Genomic DNA, 22700 nt, shown 5'->3' on the forward strand with positions numbered 1-22700 from the left:
ACATGATAATAATGTATACTCCAGACAGACATGATAATACTGTATACTCCAGAAAGACATGATAATACTGTATACTCCAGACAGACATGATAATACTGTATACTCCAGACAGACATGATAATACTGTATACTCCAGACAGACATGATAATACTGTATACTCCAGACAGAGAGATGACAATACTGTATACTCCAGACAGAGAGACATGATAATACTGCATACTCCAGACAGACATGATAAAACTGTATACTCCAGACAGAGAGACATGATAATACTGTATACTCATTACATTACATTTAAGTCATTTAGCAGACGCTCTTCTCCAGAGCGACTTACAAATACTCCAGACAGAGAGAGATGATAATACTGTATACTCCAGACAGAGAGATGATAATACTGTATACTCCAGACAGAGAGACATGATAATACTGTATACTCCAGACAGACAGAGATGATAATACTGTATACTCCAGACAGAGAGAGATGATAATACTGTATACTCCAGACAGAGAGAGATGATAATACTGTATACTCCAGACAGAGAGATGATAATACTGTATACTCCAGACAGACATGATAATACTGTATACTCCAGACAGACATGATAATACTGTATACTCCAGACAGACATGATAATACTGTATACTCCAGACAGAGAGATGATAATACTGTATACTCCAGACAGAGAGATGATAATACTGTATACTCCAGACAGACATGATAATACTGTATACTCCAGACAGACATGATAATACTGTATACTCCAGACAGACATGATAATACTGTATACTCCAGACAGACATGATAATACTGTATACTCCAGACAGAGAGATGACAATACTGTATACTCCAGACAGAGAGACATGATAATACTGCATACTCCAGACAGACATGATAAAACTGTATACTCCAGACAGAGAGACATGATAATACTGTATACTCATTACATTACATTTAAGTCATTTAGCAGACGCTCTTATCCAGAGCGACTTACAAATACTCCAGACAGAGAGAGATGATAATACTGTATACTCCAGACAGAGAGAGATGATAATACTGTATACTCCAGACAGAGAGAGATGATAATACTGTATACTCCAGACAGAGAGAGATGATAATACTGTATACTCCAGACAGAGAGAGATGATAATACTGTATACTCCAGACAGAGAGAGATGATAATACTGTATACTCCAGACAGAGAGAGATGATAATACTGTATACTCCAGACAGAGAGAGATGATAATACTGTATACTCCAGACAGAGAGAGATGATAATACTGTATACTCCAGACAGAGAGAGATGATAACACTGTATACTCCAGACAGACACGATAATACTGTATACTCCAGACAGAGAGATGATAATACTGTATACTCCAGACAGAGAGAGATGATAATACTGTATACTCCAGACAGAGAGAGATGATAATACTGTATACTCCAGACAGACAGATGATAACTGTATACTCCAGACAGACACGATAATACTGTATACTCCAGACAGAGAGATGATAATACTGTATACTCCAGACAGAGAGATGATAATACTGTATACTCCAGACAGAGAGAGATGATAATACTGTATACTCCAGACAGAGAGAGATGATAATACTGTATACTCCAGACAGAGAGATGATAATACTGTATACTCCAGACAGACATGATAATACTGTATACTCCAGACAGAGAGATGATAATACTGTATACTCCAGACAGACATGATAATACTGTATACTCCAGACAGAGAGATGATAATACTGTATACTCCAGACAGACATGATAATACTGTATACTCCAGACAGACATGATAATACTGTATACTCCAGACAGAGAGATGATAATACTGTATACTCCAGATAATACTGTATACTCCAGACAGAGAGAGATGATAATACTGTATATTCCAGACAGAGAGATGATAATACTGTATACTCCAGACAGACACGATAATACTGTATACTCCAGACAGAGAGATGATAATACTGTATACTCCAGATAATACTGTTTACTCCAGACAGAGAGACTTGATAATACTGTATACTCCAGACAGAGAGATGATAATACTGTATATTCCAGACAGAGAGAGATGATAATACTGTATACTCCAGACAGACATGATAATACTGTATACTCCAGACAGAGAGATGATAATACTGTATACTCCAGACAGACATGATAATACTGTATACTCCAGACAGACATGATAATACTGTATACTCCAGACAGACATGATAATACTGTATACTCCAGATAATACTGTATACTCCAGACAGAGAGAGATGATAATACTGTATACTCCAGACAGAAAGAGATGATAATACTGTATACTCCAGACAGAGAGAGATGATAATACTGTATACTCCAGACAGAGAGAGATGATAATACTGTATACTCCAGACAGACAGAGATGATAATACTGTATACTCCAGACAGAGAGAGAGAAGATAATACTGTATACTCCAGACAGACACAATAATACTGTATACTCCAGACAGAGAGAGATGATAATACTGTATACTCCAGACAGAGAGAGATGATAATACTGTATACTCCAGACAGAGAGAGATGATAATACTGTATACTCCAGAGAGAGAGATGATAATACTGTATACTCCAGACAGACATGATAATACTGTATACTCCAGACAGAGAGATGATAATACTGTATACTCCAGATAGAGAGAGATGATAACACTGTATACTCCAGACAGACACGATAATACTGTATACTCCAGACAGAGAGATATGATAATACTGTATACTCCAGACAGAGAGAGATGATAATAATGTATACTCCAGACAGAGAGAGATGATAACACTGTATACTCCAGACAGAGAGAGATGATAATACTGTATACTCCAGACAGAGAGAGATGATAATACTGTATACTCCAGACAGACATGATAATACTGTATACTCCAGACAGAGAGATGATAATACTGTATACTCCAGACAGAGAGAGATGATAATACTGTATACTCCAGACAGACATGATAATACTGTATACTCCAGACAGAGAGATGATAATACTGTATACTCCAGACAGAGAGAGATGATAATACTGTATACTCCAGACAGAGAGAGATGATAATACTGTATACTCCAGACAGAGAGAGATGATAATACTGTATACTCCAGACAGAGAGAGATGATAATACTGTATACTCCAGAGAGAGAGATGATAATACTGTATACTCCAGAGAGAGAGATGATAATACTGTATACTCCAGACAGACACGATAATACTGTATACTCCAGACAGACACGATAATACTGTATACTCCAGACAGAAAGACTTGATAATACTGTATACTCCAGACAGAAAGACTTGATAATACTGTATACTCCAGACAGAGAGATGATAATACTGTATACTCCAGACAGAGAGATGATAATACTGTATACTCCAGACAGAGAGAGATGATAATACTGTATATTCCAGACAGAGAGATGATAATACTGTATACTCCAGACAGACATGATAATACTGTATACTCCAGACAGAGAGATGATAATACTGTATACTCCAGACAGACATGATAATACTGTATACTCCAGACAGAGAGATGATAATACTGTATACTCCAGATAATACTGTATACTCCAGACAGAGAGAGATGATAATACTGTATATTCCAGACAGAGAGATGATAATACTGTATACTCCAGACAGACACGATAATACTGTATACTCCAGACAGAGAGATGATAATACTGTATACTCCAGACAGACATGATAATACTGTATACTCCAGACAGAGAGATGATAATACTGTATACTCCAGATAATACTGTTTACTCCAGACAGAGAGACTTGATAATACTGTATACTCCAGACAGAGAGATGATAATACTGTATATTCCAGACAGAGAGAGATGATAATACTGTATATTCCAGACAGAGAGAGATGATAATACTGTATACTCCAGACAGACATGATAATACTGTATACTCCAGACAGAGAGATGATAATACTGTATACTCCAGACAGACATGATAATACTGTATACTCCAGACAGACATGATAATACTGTATACTCCAGATAATACTGTATACTCCAGACAGAGAGAGATGATAATACTGTATACTCCAGACAGAAAGAGATGATAATACTGTATACTCCAGACAGACAGAGATGATAATACTGTATACTCCAGACAGACAGAGATGATAATACTGTATACTCCAGACAGAGAGAGAGAAGATAATACTGTATACTCCAGACAGACACAATAATACTGTATACTCCAGACAGAGAGAGATGATAATACTGTATACTCCAGACAGAGAGAGATGATAACACTGTATACTCCAGACAGACACGATAATACTGTATACTCCAGACAGAGAGATATGATAATACTGTATACTCCAGACAGAGAGAGATGATAATACTGTATACTCCAGAGAGAGAGATGATAATACTGTATACTCCAGACAGACATGATAATACTGTATACTCCAGACAGAGAGATGATAATACTGTATACTCCAGATAGAGAGAGATGATAACACTGTATACTCCAGACAGAGAGATATGATAATACTGTATACTCCAGACAGAGAGATGATAATACTGTATACTCCAGACAGAGAGATGATAATACTGTATACTCCAGACAGAGAGAGATGATAATACTGTATACTCCAGACAGAGAGATGACAATACTGTATACTCCAGACAGAGAGATGACAATACTGTATACTCCAGACAGAGAGATGACAATACTGTATACTCCAGACAGAGATGACAATACTGTATACTCCAGACAGACATGATAATAATGTATACTCCAGATAATACTGTATACTCCAGACCGAGAGATGATAATACTGTATACTCCAGACAGACATGATAATTCTATATACTCCAGACAGAGAGATGACAATACTGTATACTCCAGACAGACATGATAATACTGTATACTCCAGACAGACATGATAATACTGTATACTCCAGACAGACATGATAATACTGTATACTCCAGACAGACATGATAATACGGTATACTCCAGATAATACCATATACTCTAGACAGAGAGATGATAATACTGTATACTCCAGACAGAGAGCTGATAATACTGTATACTCCAGACAGACATGATAATACGGTATACTCTAGATAATACCATATACTCCAGACAGAGAGAGACATGATAATACTGTATACTCCAGACAGAGAAATGATAATAATGTATACTCCAGACAGACATGATAATACGGTATACTCTAGATAATACCATATACTCCAGACAGAGAGAGATGATAATACTGTATACTCCAGATAATACCATATACTCCAGACAGAGAGATGATAATACTGTATACTCCAGATAATACCATATACTCCAGACAGAGAGATGATAATACTGTATACTCCAGATAATACCATATACTCCAGACAGAGAAATGATAATACTGTATACTCCAGACAGAGAGATGATAATACTGTATACTCCAGACAGAGAGATGATAATACTGTATACTCCAGACCGAGAGAGATGATAATACTGTATGCTCCAGACAGAGAGAGATGTACTGTACCTACACTAGGACAGAGAGGACAGAGGGTACATAAATAGGTTGATTGATATGTATAATGTAGTTTATGAAAGTTCAATCTGTTATCATAAAGTCACACTCAGATTTACTGCAGTCCACCACATAGGCTCCCTCTCCCGCTTTCATTCTCTCTCCTTCCTTAGCTACACCGTGTGTGTGTCCTGGTTACCATGAGTGTGTGTGTGTGTCCTGGTTACCGTGTGTGTGTGTCCTGGTTACCGTGTGTGTGTGTCCTGGTTACTGTGAGTGTGTGTCCTGGTTACTGTGAGTGTGTGTGTCCTGGTTACCGTGAGTGTGTGTGTCCTGGTTACTGTGAGTGTGTGTGTCCTGGTTACCGTGTGTGTGTGTCCTGGTTACCGTGTGTGTGTGTCCTGGTTACCGTGTGTGTGTGTCCTGGTTACCGTGAGTGTGTGTGTCCTGGTTACCGTGAGTGTGTGTGTCCTGGTTACCGTGAGTGTGTGTCCTGGTTACTGTGAGTGTGTGTGTGTCCTGATTACTGTGAGTGTGTGTGTGTCCTGGTTACTGTGAGTGTGTGTGTCCTGGTTACTGTGAGTGTGTGTGTCCTGGTTACCGTGTGTGTGTGTCCTGGTTACCGTGTGTGTGTGTCCTGGTTACCGTGAGTGTGTGTGTCCTGGTTACTGTGAGTGTGTGTGTCCTGGTTACCGTGAGTGTGTGTGTCCTGGTTACCGTGAGTGTGTGTGTCCTGGTTACCGTGAGTGTGTGTCCTGGTTACCGTGAGTGTGTGTCCTGGTTACCGTGAGTGTGTGTCCTGGTTACCGTGGGTGTGAGTGTGTGTGTCCTGGTTACCGTGAGTGTGTGTCCTGGTTACCGTGAGTGTGTGTGTCCTGGTTACCGTGAGTGTGTGTCCTGGTTACCGTGAGTGTGTGTGTCCTGGTTACTGTGAGTGTGTGTCCTGGTTACCGTGTGTGTGTCCTGGTTACTGTGAGTGTGTGTGTCCTGGTTACCGTGAGTGTGTGTCCTGGTTACTGTGAGTGTGTGTGTCCTGGTTACTGTGAGTGTGTGTGTCCTGGTTACCGTGAGTGTGTGTGTCCTGGTTACTGTGAGTGTGTGTGTCCTGGTTACCGTGAGTGTGTGTCCTGGTTACTGTGAGTGTGTGTGTCCTGGTTACTGTGAGTGTGTGTGTCCTGGTTACCGTGAGTGTGTGTGTGTGTGTGTCCTGGTTACCATGAGTGTGCGTGTCCTGGTTACTGTGAGTGTGTGTGTGTGTCCTGGTTACCGTGAGTGTGTGTCCTGGTTACTGTGAGTGTGTGTGTGTGTCCTGGTTACCATGAGTGTGTGTGTGTGTCCTGGTTACCGTGTGTGTGTGTCCTGGTTACCGTGAGTGTGTGTCCTGGTTACCGTGAGTGTGTGTCCTGGTTACCGTGAGTGTGTGTCCTGGTTACCGTGAGTGTGTGTCCTGGTTACCGTGAGTGTGTGTCCTGGTTACCGTGAGTGTGCATGTCCTGGTTACCGTGAGTGTGCATGTCCTGGTTACCGTGAGTGTGTGTCCTCGTTACTGTGAGTGTGTGTGTGTCCTGGTTACTGTGAGTGTGTGTGTGTCCTGGTTACTGTGAGTGTGTGTGTCCTGGTTACCGTGAGTGTGTGTGTCCTGGTTACCGTGAGTGTGTGTCCTGGTTACCGTATGTGTGTGTCCTGGTTACCGTATGTGTGTGTCCTGGTTACTGTGAGTGTGTGTGTCCTGGTTACTGTGAGTGTGTGTGTCCTGGTTACTGTGAGTGTGTGTGTCCTGGTTACTGTGAGTGTGTGTGTCCTGGTTACTGTGAGTGTGTGTCCTGGTTACCGTGAGTGTGTGTGTCCTGGTTACCGTGAGTGTGTGTCCTGGTTACCGTGTGTGTGTGTCCTGGTTACCGTGGGTGTGAGTGTGTGTGTCCTGGTTACCGTGAGTGTGTGTCCTGGTTACCGTGAGTGTGCGTGTCCTGGTTACCGTGAGTGTGCGTGTCCTGGTTACCGTGAGTGTGTGTCCTGGTTACCGTGAGTGTGTGTGTCCTGGTTACTGTGAGTGTGTGTCCTGGTTACCGTGAGTGTGTGTCCTGGTTACTGTGAGTGTGTGTGCATGTCCTGATTACCGCGAGTGTGCGTGCGTGTCCTGATTACCGCGAGTGTGCGTGCGTGTCCTGATTACCGTGAGTGTGCGTGCATGTCCTGATTACCGCGAGTGTGCGTGCGTGTCCTGGTTACCGTGAGTGTGTGTGTGTCCTGGTTACCGTGAGTGTGCGTGCGTGTCCTGATTACCGCGAGTGTGCGTGCGTGTCCTGGTTACCGTGAGTGTGTGTGTGTCCTGGTTACCGTAAGTTTGTGTCCTGGTTACCGTGAGTATGCGTGCATGTCCTGGTTACCGTGAGTGTGCGTGCATGTCCTGGTTACCGTAAGTGTGTGTCCTGGTTACCGTGAGTGTGCGTGCGTGTCCTGGTTACCGTAAGTGTGCGTGGGTGTCCTGGTTACCGTGAGTGTGCGTGCGTGTCCTGGTTACCGTGAGTGTGCGTGCGTGTCCTGGTTACCGTGAGTGTGCGTGCGTGTCCTGGTTACCGTGAGTGTGTGTGTGTGTCCTGATTACCGTGAGTGTGCGTGCGTGCGTGTCCTGGTTACCGTGAGTGTGCGTGCGTGTCCTGGTTACCGTGAGTGTGCGTGCGTGTCCTGGTTACCGTGAGTGTGCGTGCGTGTCCTGGTTACCGTGAGTGTGCGTGCGTGTCCAGGTTACCGTGAGTGTGCGTGCGTGTCCAGGTTACCGTGAGTGTGCGTGCGTGTCCTGATTAACGTGAGTGTGCGTGTCCTGGTTACCGTGAGTGTGCGTGCGTGTCCTGGTTACCGTGAGTGTGCGTGCGTGTCCTGGTTACCGTGAGTGTGCGTGCGTGTCCTGGTTACCGTGAGTGTGCGTGCGTGTCCTGGTTACCGTGAGTGTGCGTGCGTGTCCTGGGTACCGTGAGTGTGCGTGCGTGTCCTGGTTACCGTGAGTGTGCGTGCGTGTCCTGGTTACCGTGAGTGTGCGTGTCCTGGTTACCGTGAGTGTGCGTGTCCTGGTTACCGTGAGTGTGCGTGCGTGTCCTGGTTACCGTGAGTGTGCGTGCGTGTCCTGGGTACCGTGAGTGTGCGTGTCCTGGGTACCGTGAGTGTGCGTGCGTGTCCTGGGTACCGTGAGTGTGCGTGCGTGTCCTGGGTACCGTGAGTGTGCGTGTCCTGGTTACCGTGAGTGTGTGTCCTGGTTACCGTGAATGTGCGTGCGGGTCCTGGTTACCGTGAGTGTGCGTGCGTGTCCTGGTTATCATGAGTGTGCGTGCCCAGGTTACCGTGAGTGTGCGTGCCCTGGTTACCGTGAGTGTGCATGCCCTGGTTACCGTGAGTGTGCATGCCCTGGTTACCGTGAGTGTGCGTGCCCTGGTTACCGTGGGTGTGCGTGCCCTGGTTACCGTGGGTGTGTGTGCCCTGGTTATCGTGAGTGTGCGTGCCCTGGTTACCGTGGGTGTGTGTGCCCTGGTTACCGTGGGTGTGTGTGCCCTGGTTACCGTGGATGTGCGTGTCCTGGTTACCGTGGGTGTGTGCGTCCTGGTTACCATGGGTTTTTGTGTCGTGTGTCCTGGTTACCATGAGTGTGTGTGTGTCCAGTGATGCTCCACCAGTAGATCCCTCCAGCCTGTGAGGAGAGGAGGATAGGTGTGTTCCTCCAGTGTTTGTCCCCACCCCTCCGCAGCAGGAACAGCAACGCGTCCACAGGCGGTGTTGTGCTACACACATGCATCACATACACACTCAGGAAACATGTGTTGAATACTGTATTTCAATTTGCAATATGCAAATTATGATGTTGCATAAAGCATTGATAAAGCATGGATAAAGCATTGACTCACAGTGAGTGAGTGGCCCTCCGCAGGCGAACCAGGGGTCTCTGTGTGTCCAAAGTCCAGACGATGACCTCTCCATCATGGCTGCCCGTAGCAATGACCCCCAGGGAAGGGCAGTGGTCAACCACCAGGATGTCAGCTCTGTGTTGCTGACCTGACTTCCACGACATGTCTGCCCTTACAAACACATCCTTCACCACCACAAACAGGGCGCCATATTGGAACCAGATAATCACCAGAATAATATTCTCATTTGCATCTTGGTGCCAACATTGCGCTCATTCAAATGTGAAAACAAACCAAGTTTTCCACTGTATATCTATGGCTTTATATCTACCCATCTGAGCACCACGTGCAAAATTATAGTTCCAAATTGTAGTGACTGATACTGTACGTATAATAAATCCCAGAGGTCATACTCTGCATCACACAATGACATCATTTACATACACCCCCTCTTAGCCAAGTTCTTTTATAAGTTCTTTAAAAACCCCACCGGTTTCTGCAGACATCTAACAATAAGAAACCTCAGAGCAGATTTGTATATATAGTTGAAGTTGGAAGTTTACTTACACCTTAGCCAGATATATTTAAACTCAGTTTATCACAATTCCTGACATTTAATCCTAGTATAAAAATTCCCTGTCATAGGTCAGTTAGGATCACCACTTTATTTTAAGAATGTGAAATGTCAGGATAATAGTAGAGAGAATGATTCATTTCAGCTTTAATTCATTTCATCACATTCCTAGTGGGACAGAAGTTTACATACATTCAATTAGTATTTGGTAGCATTGCCTTTAAATTGTTTAACTTGGGTCAAACATTTCAGGTAGCCTTCCACAAGCTTCCCACAATAAGTTGGGTGAATTTTGGCCCATTCCTCCTGACAGAGCTGGTGTAACTGAGTCAGGTTTGTAGGCTTCTCCACGCTTTTTCAGTTCTGCCCACATACTTCCTATAGGTTTGAGGTCAGGGCTTTGTGATGGCCACTCCAATACCTTGACTTTGTTGTCCTTAAGCCATTTTGCCACAACTTTGGAAGTATGCTTGGAGTCATTGTCCAATTAGAAGACCCATTTGTGACCAAGCTTTAACTTCCTGACTGATGTCTTGAGATGTTGCTTTAATATATTCACATAATTTTCCTACCTCATGAAGCCATCGATTTTGTGAAGTGCACCAGTCCCTCTTGCAGCAAAGCACCCCCACAACATGATGCTGCCACGCCCATGCTTCACGGTTGGGATGGTGTTCTTCGGCTTGCAAGCCTCCCCCTTTTCCTCCAAACATAATTATGGTCATTATGGCCAAACAGTTGTATTTTTGTTTCATCAGACCAGAGGACATTTCTCCAAAAAGTACGATCTTTGTCCCCATGTGCAGTTGCAGTGGCTTCTTTCTTGCTGAGCAGCCTTTCAGGTTATGCCGATATAGGACTCGTTTTACTGTGGATATAGATAATTTTGTACCTGTTTCCTCCAGCATCTTCACAAGGTCCTCTGCTGTTGTTTTGGGATTGATTAGTACATTTCGCACCAAAGTACGTTCATCTCGAGGAGACACAACGCGTCTCCTTCCTGAGCGGTATGATGGCTGCGTGGTCCCATGGTGTTTACACTTACGTACTATTGTTTGTACAGATGAACGTGGTACCTTCAGGCATTTGGAAATTGCTCCCAAGGATGAAACAGACTTGTGGAGGTCTACAATCGTTTTCTGAGGTCTTGGCTGATTTATTTTGATTTTCCCATGATGTCAAGCAAAGAGGCACTGAGTTTGAAGGTAGGCCTTGAAATACATCCACAGGTACACCTCCAATTGACTAAAATGATGTCAACTAGCCTATCAGAAGCTTCTAAAGCCATGACATCATTTTCTGGAATTTTCCAAGCTGTTTAAAGGCACAGTCAACTTAGTGCATGTTAACTTCTGACCCACTGGAATTGTGATACAGTGAATTATAAGTGAAATAATATGTCTGTACACAATTGTTGGTAAAATTACTTGTGTCATGCACAAAGTAGATGTCCTAACCGACTTGCCAAAACAATAGTTTATTAACAAGACATTTGTAGAGTGGTTGAAAAACCACTCTAAGTGTATGCACACTTCCAACTTCAACTGTAAATAGATATCATTCCTGAAAGTTATCTTGTAAGGAAGGCTGGAAGGCTGGTTAGCTATGAGTGTAACCACATGGAGCAGACACGATAGTGACAGATAATATTGGGGTTGAGGTGTGGTGGACTCTTCACAGAGTGCAATGTACATGTTTATCCTGGCTGGCACACAATAACTTTTTATTGAAAAGGAAAGTGTGTGTTTGGCTGGGGTGTTTTCTCACCTTAGCCCCTTTGATGTCATACTGAGCGACCTGCTGGCTCCACCCCACGGCCAGCAACTGGTTGTCATGGAGACAGATGACCCCTGTGACATCTGAGAGGGTGACAGGCTCTAGCTTGTGTAGGTTGAGGCCATTCAGTAGGTTCCAAACCTTTTAACAGACAGAAACAGCACATCATAGTAAACCACATCCAGGTCCATCTAAAGCTGTTCTAACAGAACCGTAGTGAAGGAGGAGGAGACTTGGAGAAGTCTCCTGCTTTTCCCCTTTTCTTCAGTTATCAGACATCAGTAGCATGATTGGATAGATGAAAGCACAGGCTCCACTGCATAGGCTGCACTAGCTTTTACCACAGGGGTACCTTGATGGTTCCGTTGCGTGCTCCAGTGATGAGTCGTCTGTGGGAGGAGTCTAGCGCCATGCAGGTAATCTCCTCCTCTCCATGAGCGCTGGTGATCTTCAGACGCAGCCTCCCTGTTTCTACGTCCCACACTGATACAGACGAGTCATCACATCCGGCGATGACCTACACACACATATAAACACCCACGACACACACACACACACACACACACACACACACACACACACACACACACACACACACACACACACACACACACACACACACACACACACACACACACACACACACACACACACACACACACACACACACACACACACACAGATGTAAACATTTACAGACATATTTACGTTAACACACACATACAGTATGCACACCCTTATGGCTGTGACAGTGTACAAGATTCCATACCTACCTGTTTCAGTGTGGGGTTGTAGAGAGCACAGGAGAGGGGGGCACCATGGCATTGTCTTCCCCCTCGTCCCTGCTCCTCCCCCTTCCCCCCTTTCTCCAGCCTCAGCCTGGCCAGGTAGTCTCGACAGGACACCAGGATATGGGGCGGAGTCTGCGACAGGAAGGGCGGGGCCACCAACAGGAAAGGGAAGTTGCCGTGCTCTGGGGTGCGCCCTGGCTGCAGACAGGGGAACTGCAGGTGGACGGTCCTCAGACAGCGATTGGAGGAGATGTCCCACACCCTCAGCTCCTGCACAGAGACAACCAGGTGGGTAAACAAACTCCTTCTGAAAGATCCTACACAGAGACAACCAGGTGGGTAAACAAACTCCTTCTGAAAGATCCTACACAGAGACAACCAGGTGGGTAAACAAACTCCTTCTGAAAGATCCTACACAGAGACAACCAGGTGGGTAAACAAACTCCTTCTGAAAGCTCCTGCACAGAGACAACCAGGTGGGTAAACAAACCCCTTCTGAAAGAAATTAAAAAGTGGAAAACAAAAACCACCTGGTCCACAGCCAGGACAGAATACCTTGTGGTGTAGTACTGGTGGGCTGGACCACAGCCAGGACAGAATACCTTGTGGTGTAGTACTGGTGGGCTGGACCACAGCCAGGACAGAATACCTTGTGGTGTAGTACTGGTGGGCTGGACCACAGCCAGGACAGAATACCTTGTGGTGTAGTACTGGTGGGCTGGACCACAGCCAGGACAGACTACCTTGTGGTGTAGTACTGGTGGGCTGGACCACAGCCAGGACAGAATACCTTGTGATGTAGTACTGGTGGGCTGGACCAGAACCAGGACAGAATACCTTGTGGTGTAGTACTGGTGGGCTGGACCACAGACAGGACAGAATACCTTGTGATGTAGTACTGGTGGGCTGGACCACAGACAGGACAGAATACCTTGTGGTGTAGTACTGGTGGGCTGGACCACAGCCAGGACAGAATACCTTGTGGTGTAGTACTGGTGGGCTGGACCACAGCCAGGACAGCACACCTTGTGATGTAGTACTGGTGGGCTGGACCACAGCCAGGACAGCATACCTTGTGGTGTAGTACTGGTGGGCTGGACCACAGCCAGGACAGACTATCATGTGGTGTAGTACTGGTACTTCAGTCTAGGGATAGGTTTGCCTCTCTCTACCTGTCGTAGGTGAGGGCTTACAGCTTACCCGTGAAGCTACGGCCAGTGTTGTGTCTCCAAGCTTTCTGGTGGTTATTGACTTACAGCATCTTTGGAGTAGCTGAGGACCTGTCCCAGTGGTTGGTAGATGACCACGTCCAGTACTGTGGTGCCGTGACCGTGTAGGACCGCGACTGGCCGAGCGGTCATGAAGCAGTTCCACAGTTTGACCGCAGGGTCCAGACCACCCGTCACCAATAGGTTGAGAGACCTGCTGAAATCAAAGCACGTCACACCCTGCGGAGGAGGGAGAAAGGAGAGAAGAGAGAGAGAGAGAGAGGGAAAGAGGTTGGGGAGGAGAGGGAGAGAGAGAGAGAGAACAGAGGAAGACAGACAGACAGACAGACAGACAGACAGACAGACAGACAGACAGACAGACAGACAGACAGACAGACAGACAGACAGACAGACAGACAGACAGACAGACAGACAGACAGACAGACAGACAGACAGACAGACAGACAGACAGACAGACAGACAGACAGACAGACAGACAGACAGACAGACAGACAGACAGACAGACAGACAGACATAGAGAAAGGGAAGTTAGGATTTGTGGGTCACTAAAATAAAAGGTAGCGTGACTAAATATTCTAAAAATACTGCCTTTCCTATTAGTTTATAATGGGGAACTTTTGAGGACAGCTTAATTGGTCAACTGACCAAAGCTAGACAGTTTTATAGGAGCACTGCTCAGAAGCCATAACAACCAATACAAAACACCCCACCCACTTTAATCACTTCCTCAGCAGGGCCAGTCACATTACATGTTTTTGTTCTCCTGCAATTATATCCTTTGTGTGTGTGTGTGTGTGTGTGTGTGTGTGTGTGTGTGTGTGTGTGTGTGTGTGTGTGTGTGTGTGTGTGTGTGTGTGTGTGTGTGTGTGTGTGTGTGTGTGTGTGTGTGTGTGTGTGTGTGTGTGTGTGTGTGTGTGTGTGTGTGTGTGTGTGTGTTTCTATTGGTTACAGGGTGGGACTTGGCAACAGTAAGCAAGATAAAAAACAGTTATGACTCAAAATAATTCAGGGGGTTTGTGGTATATGGCCAATTTACCACGGCTAAGGGCTGTATCCAGGTACTCCGCTTTGCATCGTACTGAAGAACAGTCCTTAGTCGTGGTATATTGGCCATACTGTATACCACACCCTTTGAGGGCCTTATTGCTTAAATAACAGCTACCCTTTTTGTAGAATCGCATATAAATGGTGGCTTCATTGTGTTCTCCATAGTAACAACACATGAAAGGCTCATAATAGGGTAGATACTGTGTTATATTATTACCTTATTGATTCTCCAAACATAGGGTTTTCTCCTGAGAGACACATGCATGATGACTACTGAGGAGGCGTCGCTTCCTGATGATGTCATGATGAGGTCAGTATGGGGCTCGAAAATGATCCTGTTGATTGGTTCCTGGTGGACTGTGGGGATATGTTGGTAGGAGACTAGGCGGCTGTGGTCACCAATATCCTGTTAGGAGACATGTTCTCACCATAATTGGGGATCCTGAGTGGCTCAGCGGTCTAAGGCACTGCATCTCAGTACAAGAGGCATTAATACATCTGGTTCGAATCCAGGCTGCATCACATCTGGCCATGATTGGGAGTCCAATAGGGCAGCGTACATTTGACCCAGCATCATCCGGGTTTGGCCAGGATAGGCCGTCATTGTAAATAAGAATTTGTTCTTAACTGACTTGCCTAGTTAAATAAATGTGAAATAAAATACCAGTTAACCAACCCTGGTCCAGCAGAAATCTGAAGAACACACATTAACTTTTGGTCCCAAGGAACACATGCTAACCACAGTGCCAAGAAAAATAACTACCCTAGAAGTGCCGTAACACACGTAGCAAGGTTACAGAATAGATACTGTACTTTACTGTCCATTCGCTGGAACATAATTTTATCTTTTGCCTTTCCCAACATCCCCCAGACACACATTAAGAGGCACAGGTCAGTGCAGCGCCCCTGGATGGAGAGCAATGGGAGGAGGATTATATCCTCCTGATTCCTGCTTACAAGCAAAAATTAAAGCAGGAAGCACCAGTGACTCGGTCAATAAAGAAGTGGTCAGATGACGCAGACGCTAAGCTACAGGACTGTTTTGCTAGCACAGACTGGAATATGTTTCGGGTTTCTTCTGATGGCATTGAGGAGTACACCACATCAGTAACTGGTCTCATCAATAAGTGCATTGATGACGTCGTCCCCACAGTGACTGTACGTACATACCTCAACCAGAAGCCATGGATTACAGGCAACATCCTCACTGGGCTAAAGGGTAGAGCTGCCGCTCTCAAGGAGCAGAACTCTAACCTGGAAGCTTATAAGAAATGCACTTCGACGAACCATCAAACAGGCAAAGCATCAATACAGGACTAAGATTGAATCGTACTACACCGGCTCCGAAGCTCGTCGGATGTGGCAGGGCTTTCAAACTATTACAGACAGCAAAGGGAAGCACAGTCGTGAGCTGCCCAGTGACACGAGCCTACTGACCAAGCTAAATTACTTCTATGCTCGCTTCGAGGAAAGCATCACTGAAGCATGCATATGAGAGCATCAGCTGTTCTGGATGACTGCGTGATCACGCTCTCCGTAGCTGATGTGAGTAAGACCTTTAAACTGCTCAACATTCACAAGGCAGCAGGGCCAGACGGATTACCAGGACGTGTACTCCGAGCATGCGCTGACCAACTAGCAAGTGTCTTCACTGACATTTTCAACATGTCCCTGACTGAGTCTGTAATACCAAACATGTTTCAAGCATACCACCATAGTCCCAGTGCCCAAGAACACTAAGGTAACCTGCTTAAATGACTACAGACTCGTAGCTCTCACGTTTGTAGCCATGACGTGCTTTGAAAGGCTGGTCATGGCTCACATCAACACAATTATCCCAGAAACCCTAGACCCACACCAATTTGCATACCGCTCAAACAGATCCACAGATGATGCAATCTCTATTGCACTCCACACTGCCCTTTCTCACCTGGACAAAATAAACACCTACAATATTTTAGAATGCTATTCACTGACTACAGCTCAGTGTTCAACACCATAGAGCCCTCAAAGCTCATCACTAAACTAAGGACCCTGGGACTAAACACTTCCCTCTGCAACTGGATCCTGGACTTCCTGACGGGCCGCCCCAGGTGGTGAGGGTAGATAACAACACCTCTGCCACGCTGATCCTCAACACAGGGGTCCCTCAGGGGTCCGTGCTCAGTCCCCACCTGTACTCCCTGTTCACTCATGACTGCATGGCCAGGCACAACTCCAACACCATCATTAAGTTTGCCAACGACACAACAGTGGTAGGCCTGATCACCGACAACGATGAGACAGCCAGAGAGGAGGTCAGAGATATGGCCGTGTGGTGCCAGGACAACAACCTTCACCAACAAACTATCATGGTCCAAACACACCAAGACAGTTGTGAAGAGGGCACGACAAAGCCTATTGCCCCCCAGGAGTCTGAAAAGATTTGGCATGGGTCCTCAGATCCTTAAAAAGTTCTACAGCTGCACTATTGAAAGTATCCTGAATGGTTGCATCCCTGCCTGTTATGGAAACTGCTCGGCCAACGACAACAAGGCACAACAGAGGGTAGTGCGTATGGCCCAGTACATCACTGGGGCCAAGCTTCCTGCCATCCAGGACCTCTATACCAGGCGGTGTCAAACCAATGGCCTACAAATTGTCAAAGACTCCAGCCACCCTATTCATAGGAAGGGAAGCAGTATCGGAGCGCCAAGTCTAGGTCCAAAAGGCTTCTTGAACACCCGCACCAGAACAGATTATCAAATGGCTACCCAGACTATTTGCATTGCCCCCCCTCTTTTACGCTCCTGCTACTTTCTGTTTATTATCTATGCATAGTCACTCTAACTCTACCTACAAGTACATATTACCTAAATTATCTTGTCTAACCTGTGCCTCCGCACATTGACTCTTTACTGGTAACCTCTGTATAAAGCCACACTGCTGTTATTTTACTGCTGCTCTTTAATTATTTGTTATTTTAAACGTAACACCTATTTTTCTTAAAACGGCATTGTTGGTTGAGGGCTTGTAAAGAAGCATTCCAATGTGAGCTTTACACCTGTTGTATTCGGCGCATATGACAAATACAATTTGATTTGATATTAGATTAAGAGACTTGCTCAAGGACACAATGGCAGGACATGGAACGTGGGTTGCCAGTTCAGCCACCCAGTCTGGGGCTTGAACATTCAAACTTCAGGCTGCTGGTCTGTCTCTCTAACCTCTAGGCTATTGGCATTATAACTGTGTGCCAGTTTTTTGTTTCAGTCCAGCACAGAGTGAATGAAGAGTGAATGAGGCCTACCTGCATGTAAATCCTCTGAGGGACATTGTCCTCAGTGAAGGGGCTCTCAAACAGTCCATTTTGGAGTTGGAGGAACCACAACAGATGGATCCCTCCCTTTTCATCTCCCCACAGCAGCAAAGAGCGCCCCCCTGGAGACTGGGAGGGATTACAACAGATCTCAGGGGAAGACAATGTGAATATAACTACCAGAACTATAAAAACATCTATCATGGTTCATGAAAAGACAAGTAATTGAATGTTTAGAATGGGTCAAATGTACGTTAGTTTATGACAGAGTACTGAAGCCGTACCTTTATGTCATGCCAGTAGCAGAGAGAGGTTGGAACATTGGGGAACCCTGTTTAGAGATGAGAGAACAATAGGGACATAAAGTCAGAACCCTGTTTAGAGATGAGAGAACAACAGGGACATAAAGTCAGAACCCTGTTTAGAGATGAGAGAACAACAGGGACAAAGTCAGAACCCTGTTCAGAGATGAGAGAACAACAGGGACATAAAGTCAGAACCCTGTTCAGAGATGAGAGAACAACAGGGACATAAAGTCAGAACCCTGTTTAGAGATGAAAGAACAACAGGGACATAAAGTCAGAACCCTGTTCAGAGATGAGAGAGCAACAGGGACATAAAGTCAGAACCCTGTTTAGAGATGAGAGAACAACAGGGACATAAAGTCAGAACCCTGTTCAGAGATGAGAGAACAACAGGGACATAAAGGCAGAACCCTGTTTAGAGATGAGAGAACAACAGGGACATAAAGTCAGAACCCTGTTTAGAGATGAGAGAGCAACAGGGACATGAAGTCAGAACCCTGTTTAGAGATGAGAGAACAACAGGGACATAAAGTCAAAACCCTGTTTAGAGATGAGAGGACAACAGGGACATAAAGTCAAAACCCTGTTCAGAGATGAGAGAACAACAGGGACATAAAGTCAGAACCCTGTTTAGAGATGAGAGAACAGCAGGGACATAAAGTCAGAACCCTGTTTAGAGATGAGAGAACAACAGGGACATAAAGTCAGAACCCTGTTTAGAGATGAGAGAACAACAGGGACATAAAGTCAGAACCCTGTTCAGAGATGAGAGAACAACAGGGACATAAAGTCAGAACCCTGTTTAGAGATGAAAGAACAACAGGGACATAAAGTCAGAACCCTGTTCAGAGATGAGAGAGCAACAGGGACATAAAGTCAGAACCCTGTTTAGAGATGAGAGAACAACAGGGACATAAAGTCAGAACCCTGTTCAGAGATGAGAGAACAACAGGGACATAAAGGCAGAACCCTGTTTAGAGATGAGAGAACAACAGGGACATAAAGTCAGAACCCTGTTTAGAGATGAGAGAGCAACAGGGACATGAAGTCAGAACCCTGTTTAGAGATGAGAGAACAACAGGGACATAAAGTCAAAACCCTGTTTAGAGATGAGAGGACAACAGGGACATAAAGTCAAAACCCTGTTCAGAGATGAGAGAACAACAGGGACATAAAGTCAGAACCCTGTTTAGAGATGAGAGAACAGCAGGGACATAAAGTCCGAACCCTGTTTAGAGATGAGAGAACAACAGGGACATAACGTCAGAACCCTGTTTAGAGATGAGAGAACAACAGGGACATAAAGTCAGAACCCTGTTTAGAGATGAGAGAACAGCAGGGACATAAAGTCAGAACCCTGTTCAGAGATGAGAGAACAACAGGGACATAAAGTCAGAACCCTGTTCAGAGATGAGAGAACAACAGGGACATAAAGTCAGAACCCTGTTTAGAGATGAGAGAACAACAGGGACATAAAGTCAAAACCCTGTTCAGAGATGAGAGAACAACAGGGACATAAAGTCAAAACCCGGCAGGTTTTTAGATGAGATGAGAGATGAGAGATGAGAGAACAACAGGGACATAAAGTCAAAACCCGGCAGGTTTTTAGATGAGATGAGAGATGAGAGATGAGAGAACAACAGGTGTCACGCCTTGGTCATTGTATTTTGTGTTTTTGGTATATTTTTGGGTAGGCCAGGGTGTGACATGGGTTTATATGTTGTGTTTCGTATTGGGGTTTGTATTAATTGGGATTGTGTATGATTAGGGGTGTGTCTAGTTAGGCTTGGCTGCCTGAGGCGATTCTCAATTGGAGTCAGGTGATTCTCGTTGTCTCGGATTGGGAACCGTATTTAGATAGCCTGAGTTCGCGTTGTATTTTGTGGGTGTTTGTTCCTGTCTCTGTGTAGTGTTCACCAGATAGGCTGTAATAGGTTTCACGTTCCGTTTGTTGTTTTCGTATTTCAGTTATTTCATGTACCGCAATTCCTTCATTAAAGTCATGAATAACCTACACGCTGCATTTCGGTCTGACTCTCTTCATTCAACAGACTAACGACGTTACAGAAACACCCACCACCACTCACAGACCGAGCAGCGTGTGAACTGGCAGGATCTAAAGGAGGACGTTATGGACAGCAGAAGCATGGAGTATACTAAGTGGGAAGAAATCGACAGGTGGGCGGCCGACCCAGTGCAGGAGCCCGCCTGGGATTCCCTACAGCAATGCGAAGAGGGCTATAGACGTATGGAGTCGAAAAGGAAAGCACGGTGACGCAGAGCGAAAACCGAAAGTAACGGGGGAGAGCGCAGAGAGAGAGTGGCTGAGTCAGGAGTCAGACCTGAGCCTACTCTCCCTGTTAATTGTGAGGAGCAGCAATATGAGGACTTCTGGTCTTGGGAGATGATATTAGATGGTAAAGGACCCTGGGTGCAGCCGGGAGAATATCGCCGTCCCAAGGATGAAATAGACGCAGCTAAAGCGGAGAGGCGCAGGTATGAGGAGGCAGCACGGCGACGCGGTTGGAAACCGGAAAAACAGCCCAAAAAAATGATTGGGGGGGGCTAGAAGGGAGAATAGTTATGCCAGGTAGGAGACCTGCGCATACTCCCTGTGCTCACCGTTGGGCTAGAGAGACCGGGCAGGCACCATGTTATGATATGGAGCGCACGTTGTTTCCAGTGCGGGTGCAGAGCCAGCTACGGCACATACCAGCCCTTCCTATTGGCCGGGCTAGAGTGGGCATCGAGCCAGGTAAGCTTGGGCAGGCTCGGTGCTCAAGAGCTCCAGTGCGCCTGCACGGTCCGGTCTATCCAGAGCCACCTCTACACACCAGTCCTCCGGTAGCTGCTCCCCGCACCAGGCTTCCTGTGCGTGTCCTCGCGCCAGTACCACCAGTTCCAGCACCACGCACCAGGCCTCCAGTGCGCCTCGCCTGTTCAGCGCAGCCAGCGCTTTTCTCCTCTCCTGCGCTGTTGGAGTCTCCCGCCTGTTTAGCGCAGCCAGAGCTTTTCTCCTCTCCTGCGCTGCCGGAGTCTCCCGCCTGTTTAGCGCAGCCAGAGCTTTTCTCCTCTCCTGCGCTGCTGGAGTCTCCCGCCTGTTTAGCGCAGCCAGAGCCTTTCTCCTCTCCTGCCCTGCCGGAGTCTCCTGTCTGTCCAGCGCCGCCAGTGCTCCCAGTCTGCCCAGCGCCGCCAGTGCTCCCAGTCTGCCCAGCGCCGCCAGTACTCCCAGTCTGCCCAGTGCTCCCAGTCTGCCCAGCGCCGCCAGTGCTCCCATTCTGCCCAGTGCTCCCAGTCTGCCCAGCGCCGCCAGTCGGTCCAGCGTCGCCAGTCTGCCAGGATCCGCCAGAAGTGCCAGTCTGCCAAGATCTTCTAGATCGGCCAGACAACCTGAATCATCCAGTTCCACCAGCCAGCCAGGATTTACCGGAGCCTACTACCCGCCTGAGCTTCCTCTCAGTACTGAGCTTCCTCTCAGTACTGGGCTTCCTCTCAGTACTGGGCTGCCTCTCAATACCGGGCTTCCCCTCAGTACCGGGCTTCCCCTCTGTACCGGGCTTCCCCTCAGTACCAGGCTGCTTCTGTCCCGAGCTGCCCCTCAGTCCCGGGCTGCCCCTCTGTCCTGGGCTGCCCCCCTGTCCTGAGATGCCCCTCTGTCCCGAGCTGCCCCTCTGTCCCGAGCTGCCCCTCTGTCCCGAGCTGCCCCTCTGTCCCGAGCTGCCCCTCTGTCCTGAGATACCCTCTGTCCTGAGATGCCCCTCTGTCCTGAGATGCCCCTCTGTCCCGAGCTGCTCCTCAGTTATGTGGGGATCTGGGTGAGGACTATTAGGCCATGGTCGGCGGAGAAGGTGGATTATCCCAGGACGCGAAGGAGAGAAAATAGGACATTTATGGAGTGGGGTCCACGTCCCGAGCCAGAACCGCCACCATGGACAGACGCCCACCCGGACCCTCCCTATGCTCTTGAGGTGCGTCCGGGAGTCCGCACCTTAGGGGGTTGGGGGGGGTTCTGTCACGCCTTGGTCATTGTATTTTGTGTTTTTGGTATATGTTTGGGTAGGCCAGGGTGTGACATGGGTTTATATGTTGTGTTTCGTATTGGGGTTTGTATTAATTGGGATTGTGTATGATTAGGGGTGTATCTAGTTAGGCTTGGCTGCCTGAGGCGATTCTCAATTGGAGTCAGGTGATTCTCATTGTCTCGGATTGGGAACCGTATTTAGGTAGCTTGAGTTCGCGTTGTATTTTG

At 46.3% G+C, this 22700-nt stretch overlaps 1 protein-coding gene across 1 annotated transcript in view; it reads right to left on the reverse strand.

Annotated features, from left to right (window-relative positions):
- Positions 1-22700, reverse strand: part of LOC124038569 (WD repeat-containing protein on Y chromosome) — a 44906-nt gene that overhangs the window by 18639 nt on the left and 3567 nt on the right. Inside the window, exons 6-14 of the mRNA XM_046354603.1 lie at positions 18431-18477; positions 18138-18275; positions 15066-15254; positions 13829-14020; positions 12555-12842; positions 12134-12298; positions 11773-11922; positions 9432-9616; positions 9169-9308 (exon numbers count right to left, since the gene is read on the reverse strand). Coding sequence (XP_046210559.1) covers positions 9169-9308; positions 9432-9616; positions 11773-11922; positions 12134-12298; positions 12555-12842; positions 13829-14020; positions 15066-15254; positions 18138-18275; positions 18431-18477 — 1494 coding nt within the window. The remainder of the gene's footprint in view (positions 1-9168; positions 9309-9431; positions 9617-11772; positions 11923-12133; positions 12299-12554; positions 12843-13828; positions 14021-15065; positions 15255-18137; positions 18276-18430; positions 18478-22700) is intronic.

Source organism: Oncorhynchus gorbuscha, linkage group LG06, assembly GCF_021184085.1.
Source record: "Oncorhynchus gorbuscha isolate QuinsamMale2020 ecotype Even-year linkage group LG06, OgorEven_v1.0, whole genome shotgun sequence".
In the NCBI taxonomy this organism is placed as follows: Eukaryota; Metazoa; Chordata; class Actinopteri; order Salmoniformes; family Salmonidae; genus Oncorhynchus; species Oncorhynchus gorbuscha.